The sequence below is a fragment of the Plectropomus leopardus genome, chromosome 8 (genome assembly GCF_026936395.1).
Source record: "Plectropomus leopardus strain MGB_pleo_1.0 chromosome 8, ASM2693639v1, whole genome shotgun sequence".
NCBI lineage: Eukaryota > Metazoa > Chordata > Actinopteri > Perciformes > Serranidae > Plectropomus > Plectropomus leopardus.
The window spans coordinates 15,186,604-15,201,284 of record NC_142183.1 but is presented as its reverse complement, the minus strand read 5'-3'; the positions used below and the strand labels follow the sequence as shown (position 1 = coordinate 15,201,284).

The window sequence follows — 14,681 nt, the reverse complement described above, 5'->3', positions numbered from 1 at the left end:
CACTTAAGAGCTCATAGATCACAGTGATCTGCCTATGGGAAAAGTCAAACCAGTCTTTATTGTTTCCTGGAAGCTCAATTCTCTAAATATATGCAGCAGGACATTGCCAATCTTTGATCACTTTGCTGTTGTGAATGCAACATTTCGACAACCTGCTGGGGTAGAGGCAACAGAGCTGGTATTGCAAACAAACTGAATACACCAATTAAAAGCACTGGGTTGGTGCTCAAACTACTCTGGAGCTGTCAACAGTTTGGAGAGAAGGATGCTGACTATCATAGAAAATCTACATCTACTCCAACATCTAGTAGTAAAACAGCAGAAATCTTTCAGTGATTAAGTCCTTTAGACGTAAGGTGAGAATGTAGAAGGCAGATTTATAGAGGTAGGTCGATAGGTAGATTTAGCTATTGTATTTAGTGTAAGGATTTGCATAACACTTTACATAGGCCCTATACCTACACAAACAGAGATTGTGAGCTCTGTTTGAGGTCAGCAGACATGAATTGCCATTTTTTACTCATACTAACAATTTATTCAAAATATATAATGACGGATAATGTTTTTCTGAAATTACATGAATTGACCAATTTAACAAAAAAATCTTCAAAAATGGACGTATCTGTAAACTTGCATTGGTTCTATCAAAAAATGTTAATAACACTGAATATAACAAACTAAAAAGCTCACGTATTAGCTCCTTTGCACGTTGAAACTGATTTGAAACCCAGGCATATGCACAATCGTACATGCCACATTGTTGCACAGACATAAAATCACTCTGTAGTCTTATAAATAGAAAATGAAATGCCAGACTACACAACTTTCAGGTGTGCAGTTAAAAGAAGAGCTTCTCATTTTTTTTTAAATCTACCTTAAAACTATATGCATGCCCATATAAAGAGTTGTTAGTCACTTGAATTGCCCCTCTTCTTCATGCTGGCCATAAAGAGACCACTCTGTTAGGTGACTTCCATGTAAATACAATGTCAGTTTTAGTTTAGGAAGCGTGAATGGACAGGAGGAACAATTTAAACAACCAATTTATTACCCCATACAATGAACATTGGGAGCATGCCCTTTTTTGGTTTTGTTTTAATATAGACTTGAAAAAAAGGGAATCTATCCTTTATCTCTATCCTGCAGAGGACTGAGGCTGAGATCGAAGGCAAAGCTAAGTGCAGATGTGGCATTGAAATTACGTTGATTCCTATGGCATCAACAAAGAACCTCAACTACTAGACTTGATATCTTTACGATATCAACCAAATAACCCAATATAAGTAGAATTGAAACTCTGTATCTAATCCTTTTTTTGTACACTGAAAAAATGACTTTTGCACACAGCCAATCACTGCAAGCATTCTTGGATTTAAATACAAAGTGTGACAGAAAACCACATCTGCAACCCATATAGTCTGTGTAGAGGTGAAGCCAAGCATGATTTTATCATTTCTTCATGATATTGTTTATAGACCTTCATGCATCAGTTGTCAAAAAATGTAATCTGCTGGTAAATCATATATATTTTGCAGTACACACTGATATGTCAAACATATTACAGTTGCATCATGGCGTGGCATTAAATGGCATTTTTTTGGCATGAAATATTATTCCGAGACACATAGTTACACTGCATCTTCACAGCGGGGTAACGGTTGGCCAGACATCCTCGACTGCAACTGAGCTGTACGTCATGGTAAACCGACGAGTGAACGTGTGTGGTTGTGAGGACGAGCAGAGACTGACAAGCTGTGTTCAGCTGTCGGTGTTTTTGTAACTTTGAGTTGCATTGGTTGGAAGTTTCGTTTGATTTCTGCATTCCTGTTTTGACTTTCAGCTTCCACATATGCTAATCTGCTCACAGGACGCCCAGTTCATGGACTCTGATCATGGTTGTTCACATGAACCTTAACATGATGGAAATTTGACTTTAGACATTACAGCGCTCTCAGCAGCAGGAGAGTTTTGGATCTTTACGACACATTCAAAAGGTCCGAAAGGATTTTTCATGATCACGATATTGAGTGTTTAAATTGTAGTTTGAGTACGATCAAATCAGCTTCTACGACTCTTTATGGAGCATCTGGGTGAGACTGTTTTGGCTTTGGACACAAGAGGGAAGCCATTTACAGACCATGCTATCGTCACTGTACTTAACGTATAGCTCTGTTTGGTATGTGGCATGTGGGAGGGTTGTGGGATATGGGGAGACATTTTTTATGCTCAAGTTTGTGTATATTAGGAAGCTTAGAGAGGAAAAAATGTCTTTGTGGCAAAGTTCACTATTCTTATCCTAATTCTAAATGAAAATCTCCGTCTGTCTGCATAAACAGTGGTAAAGCAAAGAATGCAAACGAATCTTGAGGGTTTAAAGAATTACTTCTTCCTCAACTGTAACACTGCAAGCTCCCAGCTGGGTCTGCAGGCCTCCTGGTGGGCTTAGCATTTATTCGAATCGAGTGTTTGGTACCCCTGTGATGTTGCAGCTTAACTGAGAACCGGGTCTGAGCCAACAGGATGTATCCCATTGAGGTGATATGTCACAAGCTTCCTGTGACTTCAACTTTGTTTCTGTCAGAGAGTTTTGTCAGTGAAGGCTAGATCAGTGAGAGGGGATGATGAATGATTGTAGTGTTGTCTCGATACTGGAGTTTCTAACGTCAATACAGTACCCTGAAAAAATACGGACACCAAATTTGACACCACAGGTAAAAATTGACAACTTTTTTTTGTGGCGATGGCAGAATGACTGTTTACATTAACAATAAGAGAGAGCAAGAAACCGCTGCTGGTGCTGATGTATTGATACTGATGAAAAATAGGTATTGAAACAGTTTCAAACAGTCAGAATTGATTTGTAATGATAAATCAATGTTGAGCTGGGTTTTGAGCTGGGGGGGGGTTAGGGTTGTGACAATAAACCGTGAAATTGCAAACTGTGATATGAATTGTTATCAACTGTGAACATTTGCTTATCCATGGTATTGTAAGGGAAAAAATCCACCTGAACATACATTTTCACATACTGGCTTCAAGTTTTAACTACAGGAAAGCATTTGTTAAACCCCCCAAAAAAAACCCACTCATTATAACTGATAATATCGATAATAATAATAATAATAATAATACCACTGCAAGCCTTTCTGGGTTTTATGTTTCGAATGGGCACAATACAGTGTGATAAAATATCAGGTTACTCTTTTAACAAATCCAACAACTGGACATTTTCTGAGCCAATACAGTTCACTGCTTCTACATTACAAAGCTGCAGTATTGAAAATCTTCAATGGCAAAATGAAGCACATCCCCAGACATGAACCTCATTTAGTCTTTTGAAGTCCTATTAGTGCTGCACATGAAGAGTGACGCTGTCGAGCTGTTATAAAAAACAGAGAGGCTTTTATAAATGACTCCCTGTCTGGTACTGACATGTTGTTTGTCATGATCTCACTGTGGGTCTTTGGCCCTCGGGACACGTCATCAATCTCACCATTGACACGTGCCAAAACGATGTTTTTTTTAAAAACTGGGATAGGACTGATCCTCAGCAGAGCTGTTCCGGTCTAAAAGAGGCATCAATCTTCTTCTCTCTGAAGCTTTTTTCACACAGAGATCCGACTATAGAGACGCTACTAAGTGACTTCTTTATACCTCGTTTGCATTTTTACACAAAACAAAATGAAGGCGGCATCGTTCCAGTGTGTGATTTTAAACAGCATGCCCACATCGTGGAACCATAAGATGCGTGACTGGCGTGATGTTTAACACAACAGTGTCAGCCTCGCGTGTGACATAACATAAGCGTCGACAGACGCAAAGCGTTTGAGCGACACTGTAAAACGAACTTAAGAGCTCACTTTGTACCCATTGTGAGTTTTGCAATTTTGCTTTTCCAACTGTGTGTTATGGTGGTGTTTGCATATACTGTATGCGTTTTCACCGGCGTACAAAGTGTCCTTAGAAGACAATTTAAAAGCGTGGCGAGAACAATTCACTGCTGACTAGCACACACTGTCCCTCAGTCTCTCTCAGGGGGAATTGTCTTCTAACTGATTAGACTCTGTTTTGTAGACTCACTGCCCAGGCTGCTCAACAAATTGGACCAACACACACTCTCAAAAACCTAAGCAAACACACACACACACACACACACACACACACACACACAAAATCCTTGCCTCGGAGGAAATAAACCTCAGCCACACTGTTGTAGCATTAATGGCCAAATCCTACATAGGCACCAAACAGAAACAGGGAGAGTAGAGCCTTACACAGTATGAAGTCCAGAGGATGAACAGCAAAAATGTCTCTAGGGAGTCTCCCCACAGCCAGTTCATTAGAGAAAGAGATAAGGAAGAACCCGGATAGCATAAAAAGATAGTTGGAGAACACACACACACCTTGCAGGCACTAAGTGCACACAGATTGCTTATAAACCTATTAAAGCCACCCCATGAAACCAATTCAATCATTTTTGGTAGTTTAAAAGAAGATTAGCACCTAAATACATTCATATAATAAGTCAAAAGGCAGTGCAAAATTATTGTGTCCAAGCAAATCTTAAATATAGCGGACAATACTGAAAGATAATGAACTGCCCATACATAATTAACAGCTTGGAGCAAAATGAGAATATACTCTTCATCTCGCCTGTATGTTTTATTAATGCTCCTCTGTATCTGTCATATCACCGTTATCTATGCTATAAAGTGCTACATAATTCACGACAGTAAATGGAATGAATAGTTTGGAAAGATTCTCCAGAGACAAAGAAAAATTAAAGCAGAAGCTTGAGCCATGAGATAGCTTCTTCCTCATTCCGTGTTTAGTGTGAGCTGAATATGCAGCGCAATGTACCGTTATTAAGTTGCACTCTCAAGTAATGAACGATTGCATTTCAGCTGCCTCTGTTCATACCAGGATGTCGAAGACTCTTGAGACCTTGTGAATTACTGTCCAACAACTACTATACACTGTATCTGCTTCTCCCTTTTCTCCCAGGAACACTTTACGCCAGAGTGCAAATTCAAGGAGTCGGTGTTCGAGAACTATTATGTGACATACTCCTCCATGATATACCGGCAGCAGCAGTCGGGCAGGGGCTGGTACCTCGGTCTGAACAAGGAAGGAGAAATCATGAAGGGGAACCATGTCAAGAAGAACAAGCCAGCAGCCCATTTCCTTCCCAAACCTCTAAAGGGTAAGACTGTGCAGATCCTCCTTTACATTTTACTGAATCAGGCTGTGCTAGTTCATGCAATGACTGGTCCAACAATGTCAAAAATCACAAGGTGTAGTGGCTCGGCTTCAATTGAGGGCTGATTGAAAGGATGGGGGAGGCTTGATATAGTCTGATTCAGTATGTGCACAATTAGTTGAGTAGATGATTAATTGCTGCTACGCTGGGTAGTCGTCGCCAATATTACTAGTCGGATAAATTTACTATAAAGATAATCAGAGGAAAACAGGAGGAGTTTGAAACAGCGAGCGAGAAAACCCAGTGGCTCTGATAATTAATGGCTTTCTCTACTTCTTTCACACCCACACAAACACAAACACGCATGTGCGCTCGTGGACTAAATCGATGAAACCACGTTAACGTACAAGCTTGCAGCTATCCGCAGATTTTCAACGCAGAAAATATGTTGGAGCCTCACATTTTACGCACGGCTGGATGTCTTCTTGATAGGCTGAACGAGAGAGTTGCTTTTAATCTCATGGTAGATCCTGACAAGCCTGGACGGATGTGTGCATGTGTCAGTTTGCGTGCACACCCATGCATAACGGAGTTGAGTATTCAGTAGGCCTAACTGCTATTTGTTTTATCTGGTGAGATTTTGTTATTATCAGGATAACATGCAATGTTCACAATGTATAAAGTAAAGTGCCACACATTTAAGCGACATTTAAAATAATATTTGATTATTGAAAATTGTGATTTAACTGTTTTAAGTCGAACATCCTAAGTTTGAATATGAGAATAATGGTGCACATTTTCAGACCGACTATTCTGGAAGACATGCACGGTGTGTTTACATGAACAGTGATAGACATGGCTGTATCAAGAATGAAGAGAACGGCATGAATGAAAAAGTCTGTTTATGTCAGATTGGTGATATTGCAGAGTTACAGAAATAAGTTGCTAGAAACAACTTCATATATTGAGAAAGTTTCCCAATTATTCAGCAATGTCATTTCTCTACTTGGCAAAGGTTCTACTTTGGGTTGTTGTTCACAATAAGTGACTTTCCCAGAGAACCACTAGCTTTTCTCTAATTAAATCTCCCAATTTTCTTTATACGTTCATTCCATGTGGATATTCTTTTACCAAAGACTAAATGAGCTGCTTTCTATGTGACCCTCTGCCATTTAGCATTCTCTTTAGAGATGCTTGGGGTAAACCAAAAGTCGCTTCTTCTAGCTGTTCACACTCTGTAGACACAGTGCAGAACAAGGCTGAACCATTATCTTCTACCAAATCCAAAGAAAGAAATATATTTTAATTCTTTGAAGAGTAATACCCAGTACTTTTTCAGTACAGTAAAGTCACAGAGAGAACCACACCCATCCAGGCGATGTGTGTGGTGATGTGGCGAATGTGAAGAGCAGAGGAAACGGAGAGGAGAGGGAGAAATGGTTCTCTCTGTTGAAAAGGCCACAGTTTCCTTTCATCTCCAACAAGACACAGATTTACCTGTCAACACAGAGCAGGCAGAGAGAGGGAGTCTGTTTTCACTTCAGTGGGATAAAAGAGGAGCGCTTTTTTTTCTCAGTAAGGAATAAAAGGCTTGCAGCGCAAAAAGCCCAAACAATGATGAAAAGAGGGCAGTTTCTTTAGATTGTTGATTGTCGAGTTTCACAGTTTGGATCCGTCACACGTGGCTCTTTTTATAGTTTCACTACAGTCTTTTGTGAGCGTGTGCACATTAACATGCCTGCTGGCATTGTCGAGTTATTGCTAGCCTCTACAGTAAGAGAGTGAAAAGGCAATTAAGTTGTAAACCCAGTCAAACCATTTGGTTTTATAAAGTACCAGATACAGTATTTTGGATATTTTGAATCCTATACCGACAGACACTTACTGATCACTTTATTAGGTACACGTGTACAATCAAGTGCACTCTGGTACAACAGCTCTGCCTTGTTCTCACACTTACAAAGTAGCCTATATGCTGTACATTTTTTTAGTTTTTGTTAAAACTGATCAGTCACATTGGTGTTTATTTTTGAGGTCATAGTGAGTGGTGGTGCGATACAGAAATATAGTATATTGTAATGTGCTTCTAATATTTTGCATCCCTGATGAATGTAAATAGGGCGTAAGACATTAAAAACACCTCTCCATATAATGCAGCCCAGTACCGCAACCAAACCCAGTTTATATACTTGCTCCAAAATAATTCAATTGCCAAAATAAATGTTGGCATTGTTTCTGTGTACCATGGATATGTAACATTTGTACGTTTCATATGTAGCAGATATGCTAAACTTCACGTTTCTTTATATTTCAACAAAACTGTGGAAAACGTGTTTATGTTTTGGCGCAAAAAGACGCTTGGTTAGAGTTAGAAAAAGATCTTGTTGTGACTTATATTACCTGGCTTTGTTGCTACAACCACTGCTGCCCTGATAAGCCCTGATGTCTCGCTAAAAAACAGGTGTTTGGTGTCATAATCATGCCTGGAAATATCCCAATGTCAAGCTAAAAAAACAACAACACATGGTTTCCATGTCTCAGACACGGCTAAAAATCTCCTGATGGCAATCTAAAAACAGTTTTGGTTTCACAGTCATGGCTGAAATTGCCTTAATGCCTCACTATAAAAGACACAGGTTAGTTGTTTGTCGCTCTAATGGTCCACTGCTGTCTGCAGCTCTCTCACCTGGGTTTCACTAGACAATATAATACTGATATATCACCCAGCCCTAGTTTGAGAATAGCTGTAATCATCAGTAAAGTACAGTATCGTATAAATGTTTCTTAAGGCGAAATTGAGGAATGCATGCTTCTCCACATACAGGCTAAATATAAATCACTGCAATCTTTTTTTTTATTTCGAATTAGAAGATTTTTTGAATTAGAAGATTGGATATTCCTTGTCCGATAGGTCATCTTCACACCAAATATAATAAAAATGATATGTTATACATTTGTGTGCAAACTATCTTAATATTGGGTTTCATTCAGATATCCAGCAGTGGTTGCAGTGCTGGATATTCCAGTTTGGAGTTAAATTCTTCCATTTTTTTTAATTTACAAATGTGATGCTGCCCCTTCTTGCATCTATAGTGGAGCTCCTCCAGCCAGCATCTTATTAGGAATATATGTCTGCCCTCGGAGATCGCTATAATAGCTTCTCACTTTTATTTAACGGCCCATCCAGGGGGTCTCAAACACACTTAAGAGCAGTAGCCAGAGAATGATTGCCTTGCTTTATGCTGAGAGAAAAATACTGCAAAAGAGAATAACAAAGATGAATATAGGCTGGATGAGACAGTAAATCTAACAGATTACAAAACCCATTGCCCTCAGCTGCCTTTTGTGTATTTTATCTATGGGGAGAAATATAGTATTTATGAGGTCCAACAGTAAATCCAAAATGAGAAAAATAGATTGAATAACTGCTTTTGTTGTATTACCCAAAGATCTAAGTGATTCTCCTTCTTTTGCACAAACTTTAAATTATCCAGTAATGCACAATATTTACTAAATCTTGTACATAATTTAAATTCCACATGTAGCAAGTGGCTTGGAAAGAGCTTTGCAGGCAAACAGAGAGAAAGAGAAATAAAGGAGAATTTGTTCCAGCAGCTCATAAAGATTTAGATGCAGTGGTGTTACAGGGCACCAATTAAAAAGCTGTCCCTGCATTGGCAACGGCATCTCCTCCAGCCATTACTCACTACTCTTCTGGTTCCAGTCTGTGAGTCGCAGCCCACAGCCTCTCATTCTGTCGTCGTCTGCTGAAGCGAGTTCAGCTCATGTCATTCAAACCCAAACAGGAAAATCCTCTAACAATTCTCGAGGAAATTCTTGATGCAAGCCGCAAAGGGTTGCCTTTATCAGAAAAAATGTACTGTAGTCTGTCAAGAGGCGTCTGTGACTGGAATGTGAAAAATGACAACATGGATGGTTGTTATCTGGGATTAATATTTAAAGATGAATAGCAGCAGTGGTGTTGAGGTGATACAGTAGTCCAGAGGTCAGTCACCCACCATTATAATCATACAATACTGTCACTAACAAGACTGGAGCCAATCATCCGCAGTTTCCCAGTGGACTCCTGTCATTGATTGATGTGTATGAGGACGGTCTCCGGATTGCTGCTGTAACAAAAAAATGCTGGGCTAAGTGAAGTGTCTGAAGGACTGGGTTTGCTGTTTCAGCCACACACTCCCTTGGGAATGAACATCAAATAGCATTCTGGGCAGAAGGATGTTGACAACATCCTGAAACCAAAGACTCAGATTACTGATATTTCTTCTGAAAAGCAGCTGCTGAAAAGCATATTGGGCCAATGCTGCACACACAGCAAAGCTAAAGCACTAGCAACTCCTGAATTTATAATGCCATGCTGTGAATATAAGTTTTTTTTTTTTTTTTTTTTTTACTTCAGCACCAACCTGGTCTGCTGTGATCTCTTGATTCAGCAGTTTATAGGGAACTGTAAGTAAGATCTTATGTTATACCATCACTGGAGCTATTCTAACCAAAGCGGAGCACAGTCTCACTTTATTGCTATCTGTACTATATAAATCAGTCTTTCCATGATTTTGCAGAAAAACAACCTGTTTTAGGGATTCTTGTGGCCTGAAATACTTGCAAGTATTGCATTGCCAGTTGCAATGTTTATAGGCATTTTTTTGCAGTTATATTACAGGGGCAAGTGAAAATTGCAAAAATCGTTGTGATGCTGTCTCGGATTTCGCACCTACTGTTATGAGCATTCAGAGTTTCCAGCAGCATTGGAATTTATTTGTGATGACAGGTCGGGGGGCTGATAGCTGACAATCAGCTGTTGCTGTCTCTCAAAGCAGCGCTGAGGGACTGTCTCTGTGATACACTCACCTCCTGCTCTCTCTGCCTGGTTAGCACAAGCTAACACAGCAGCAGCGGCTAACAATGCCAAGCCGTTAAGTGGTCTCAACAATGTCATGCGAACACTGACATGACTCGACACTCTTGTTTAACCTGATAATAATCATTGGATAACATTAGCTGTGTGATGCCAACTAAGAATCAACTGATACATTTTTACAATACAGAAAGAGAAATTTGGTGAGCAGGGGAAAGAGGGACTGAGTGAATCAATATGCTGCATGCAGCTCTACAATAAAATTAGGTTATAGTTTTTTATGATCTTTCGGGTAGTTGGGTAGCTAGTTATGTTCATAACTGTGAACAATATGTTTATGCAAGTGGTTGTGCCTCAACTAGGGCCAAGTTATTGTGTGGTGTCCCTAAGGGATCTATACTTGGGCCATTACTGTTCATAATTTATATCAATGATCTTGCTGCTGTGTCTTCCACATTACTTCCACTTATTTTTCCTGATGATACCAATCTGTTTTTGACTCATATGAATTTTTATTCACTAATCAAATAAGCTAATTCTGGTCTAAAAATGGTTTTGTAATGGTTCCAAACAAAGTCTAATTTTATTGTGTTTACAGGTTAAAATAAACGGTATAACAGGTCTAGGGCAAAGCTTTCAATTAGTGGGAATGAGATAATCCAGGTTTCATCCACTAAATTTCTTAGTCTTGATAGATGAAAATCTGTACTGGAAAGAACATATTCAACTATAATAAAGTAATCAAATCCATTTGTATCATCAGAAGAATTACAGGCTTGGTTCATCAGAAATGCCTCCATATTCTGGACTACAGTTTGATTTATCCATATCTTGGTTACTACACTATTGTCTGGGCAAGCACATATCCTACAGAGATTACTTGTGAGGTTAGTCACCTCTTCTAATTGCTTGGCTCCATCTGCTCCTCTGTTTATGAAATTCAATATCATTTCTATTCCATCAACATACTCCAATCGTGCCATTTCATTTACAAATAGACTTAGCGTCCAGATTTGCTGCCCAAATCTTTCACCGACTTTTTTTAAAGCAAATTTGCATATCCATTAACATTACACCAAATATTCTAATAACCATCATACCCCTTTCTGCTGTGCTACACATAACCAGTTCTCATCCACTTATTAGAGGTTCCTTGTTGTGGAATCCTTACCTGCATATCGCCAAAACATCATCATGTCTTCACAACTTCAAGCAGGAACTGGGGGCCAGCCTGATGAATCAAGCCCCCTAATAGCCTTCATTAGTACATTGCAACCCACGGTGTAATTATGCGCACATGCACACTCACATGCATGTATACACACTCACACATACACATGCACACACACTTACACTCATAATTTCTCTTCATTTTTCTCATATATTGCTGACGCCACTGTATATTACATGCGTCAAAGTATTGTAATGTATTGTATTACTTATAATTTATTGTATTACGTTGGGTGAGGCATTTCTACAAGCCCATTTGGGTTTCTAAACTCTCCAGCACCTGTTTTTCTATATTTTTTTTAACCTGTTTTCTGGTACTTTTTTTAAATGGTGCAAATAAAAGAAAAAGAAAGGTTTTAAATCTTTTAATAGTCAAATCTGCTGTAAAGTCATGGTGATTGGACAAAATTGCAAGATAGTGCAGAATGCACAGGAATTAGCTGAATTTATGTTAATTAGTGTAACAAAAACAACAACAAGAACAACTGTCACAAAATCCTGGAGGCGCTGATAAATCACAGTTATTGTTTTCTGTTGTTGCTTATCAAATGTATTAAAGATGTCAGTTTGTCTGATTCTCACTTATTTTGTGTTTACACAGTGGCAATGTACAGAGAACCATCACTCCATGACTTGACAGAGTTCTCCCGCTCCGGCAGCGGCACACCCACCAAGAGTCGGAGTGCCTCGGCTGTGCTCAACGGAGGCAAAGCCGTGAGCCAGAATGAGTCGACGTAGCCCGGTAGCCCAACCCAGGCCTGGGGCCGAACCACAAAACCTTACCTCCAGCAGAGCGTGAATTCTCTCACCGATCAGCGGTTCAGGACTAGCTACGACAACAAACCACACACTAACACCCAGAAACCATCAATAAAAACCAGTTAGGTACCATCCTGGTCAGTCATCATCAAAAACATCATCAATAGTAAGAATCTTAATGGCACATAAAGCATTCTGGACTTAAAAAAAAAAAACAAATTAAAGTTTTTGTTTTGGTCTTGAGATTTATCTATTACCTTAATCACTCTCTTTTGGTGATGATCGCATACCAGTTAGCTCATCTTTATCTTATTTAATTTTTCTTAATTTCCTGTGGACAACATCTTTTCTTTGGTCATGTAGACACCAAGCACTCGTGCATCTGTCAGACAGGGACAGGAAGTTAGACGTGTAAGCATTCAGGGCAGCCAGTGAAAGTGCTGGTCTTCGAGGCTGCAGTGGTACAGTACGAGCCCTGATCTCTGTCTCATCCATGCTTCTGTGAATACAAAGCCTATAAACTCCCTGGTGTGGCACAGCCTAGTGCTGCTGGGACTGTGGCCAGCCAGACGGTAGCTCTCCTGCGTCCTAGTGCACACGCTCAGAGACTGAGCTCTCTAGCATGGGAAAATGAAGCCTATGTTCAGCTGACCTGAAATATAAGGGACAGTGTGGCTTTCTTGCAGTTTTTGTTTTCTTTTCAGAAATGCCACAGCTGCACCTTGGTTTTTGCTAATTTTATGAATTAGCCGAGAGCTTTTTATTTGATAACCGGTTTTGTTTTTATCCCCTCTTGTTCTCTTCCCTCACCATTGTTCAGTATTCGTATTTTTGTTGCTGTTTCATCATTGAAAGGGGTTCCAGCAAACCAAAGACAGAACTAAAGAGTGTCCCTTTAAGCCGCTGAAAACCAGTATAAAGGCAAAGCTGGAATTTTTTTTTCATTGTACATTTTTGATGAAAGAAAGCAAAGATTTTGTGGGAAAACAGGAACAATGGACAAAGGAAGTGATTTTAGACACTTTGGAGTTGGCAGCGTGCTTGATGTTGTGCTTTTTGCTGATATGCTCGATGACCGAGGTATGAAATGTCTATTCTGTGTTCCCATTCCCTTCTGTTACCACTGTGTCACAACGTCTCCGTCTCTTGTCCTCGTGATCCGTTTCCTCCCTCTGTGCTTGTGTCATACTTCGACTACCCCGCCATCCTTTTTTGTCAGCTTCTATTGACTGATACAGTTCACCATAGGAATATGGTGCAAGCCCCTTCCCAGGATGCTTGTTATGTGTTTGAGTAACTTATTGTGGTGACAATATTTTCTATATTTAAAAAAGAATACTGTGGACTTTTAGGTGGCTTAACATTTTATAGGACACGTCATATTTGTAAAAGTGAAAAAAAAAAAGAAAAAACGTACAAAAATGAACATCTTCCCTTTCTTGCACAGGGCATGTACAAACACAATTATGTACAAAAAGGACCCTTTTTGTGGGCTAAGTACTCCTTCCTTCAGCTACATAACTTCTTTCTGGTACATGCTTCTGGGAGGCTTTCTTTTCTTGGTTTCCTCCAGGGGTGGTTTGTATTAGGTGAACCTATCTGTTGCATGGGAGAAAGCAGGGAAATTCTGGTCTAGAGCTGCATGATGTAGGCTATGTGTATTAACCCATGTTGGATCATGTGTTCCAAACTACCAGGCTAAATCTGATAAAACAACATTTACAGGCAGACATTGTGGCTGCCTGATAACTTCCAGTTGTTTATTATTTGTTGTATACACAAAAATGCACTGAATAAAATGTTTATATTAAGATATACTTTTAAAATGTGTCAGACTTTCTTCTTTGTCCTATTAATTGTCTTATTTGTGTACTAACGTTATCTGTGTACTCCACCATCCAGCCATTACAGTTACAGAGAATATTGTGGAAATGAGATTTAAAGCCAGATCTCATCATTGCGATGCAAAAGTGTAGTACGGAAATCTGAAAAATCTGCATGCATATTTCCATCTGACAACTCTGGTCTGGTACAAATTATCCGTGCCAAAAAAAAAAGTTTTCCCCTAAATAGTGTCCATGTCCACACCACACAACAAAAACATATCCAGACAGAGAATGTTATCCTGAAAACAAATCATATGCCCATTTCTCAAAAAAATACACTCTCCCTGCATTTACGAAGATTCATGGCCTACAATCAGTCGGATCTGCCTCCTACTCTTTCACACCCTCTTTCCCCAGTTGATGGGAGTATCCCTATGTTTTATATCACACACCAATCAACCAAAACATTAAAACCACTGACAAGTGAAGTGAGTAACATTGATCATCTCATTACAAAGCAATTTTCTCTGCTGGGAATCCTTGGGTCCGGGCATTCGCATCGCAAAATTTGGCCTGTGGAATGTGATAGAGTTCACGGCAGCAACCTGGCGTCCATACGCCCCAGTTCCCAATCCAACTAAGCATCTGTGGGACGTGGCGCTACCCCAGAGGTTCAGCGTCCATTCCTCAACAGGTCAGAGGCCCCAGCCTCAGACGTGGCTCCCACAGATGCTCAGTCAGATTGAGATGTGGGGAATTTGTCCATCATAACATTACTGCTGCATGG

General features: G+C 39.7%; 1 protein-coding gene across 5 annotated transcripts in view; it reads left to right on the top strand.

The window, feature by feature from the left end:
* Positions 1-13,885, top strand: part of fgf13a (fibroblast growth factor 13a) — a 129,173-nt gene extending 115,288 nt beyond the window's left edge. For all 5 annotated transcript variants that reach the window (XM_088080947.1, XM_088080948.1, XM_042493865.2 and 2 more), the window contains 2 exons: positions 5,005-5,203; positions 11,911-13,885. In XM_088080947.1, the coding sequence (XP_087937073.1) occupies positions 5,005-5,203; positions 11,911-12,047 (336 nt within the window). In that variant the 3' untranslated portion in view covers positions 12,048-13,885. The remainder of the gene's footprint in view (positions 1-5,004; positions 5,204-11,910) is intronic.
* Positions 13,886-14,681: the final 796 nt, after the last annotated feature.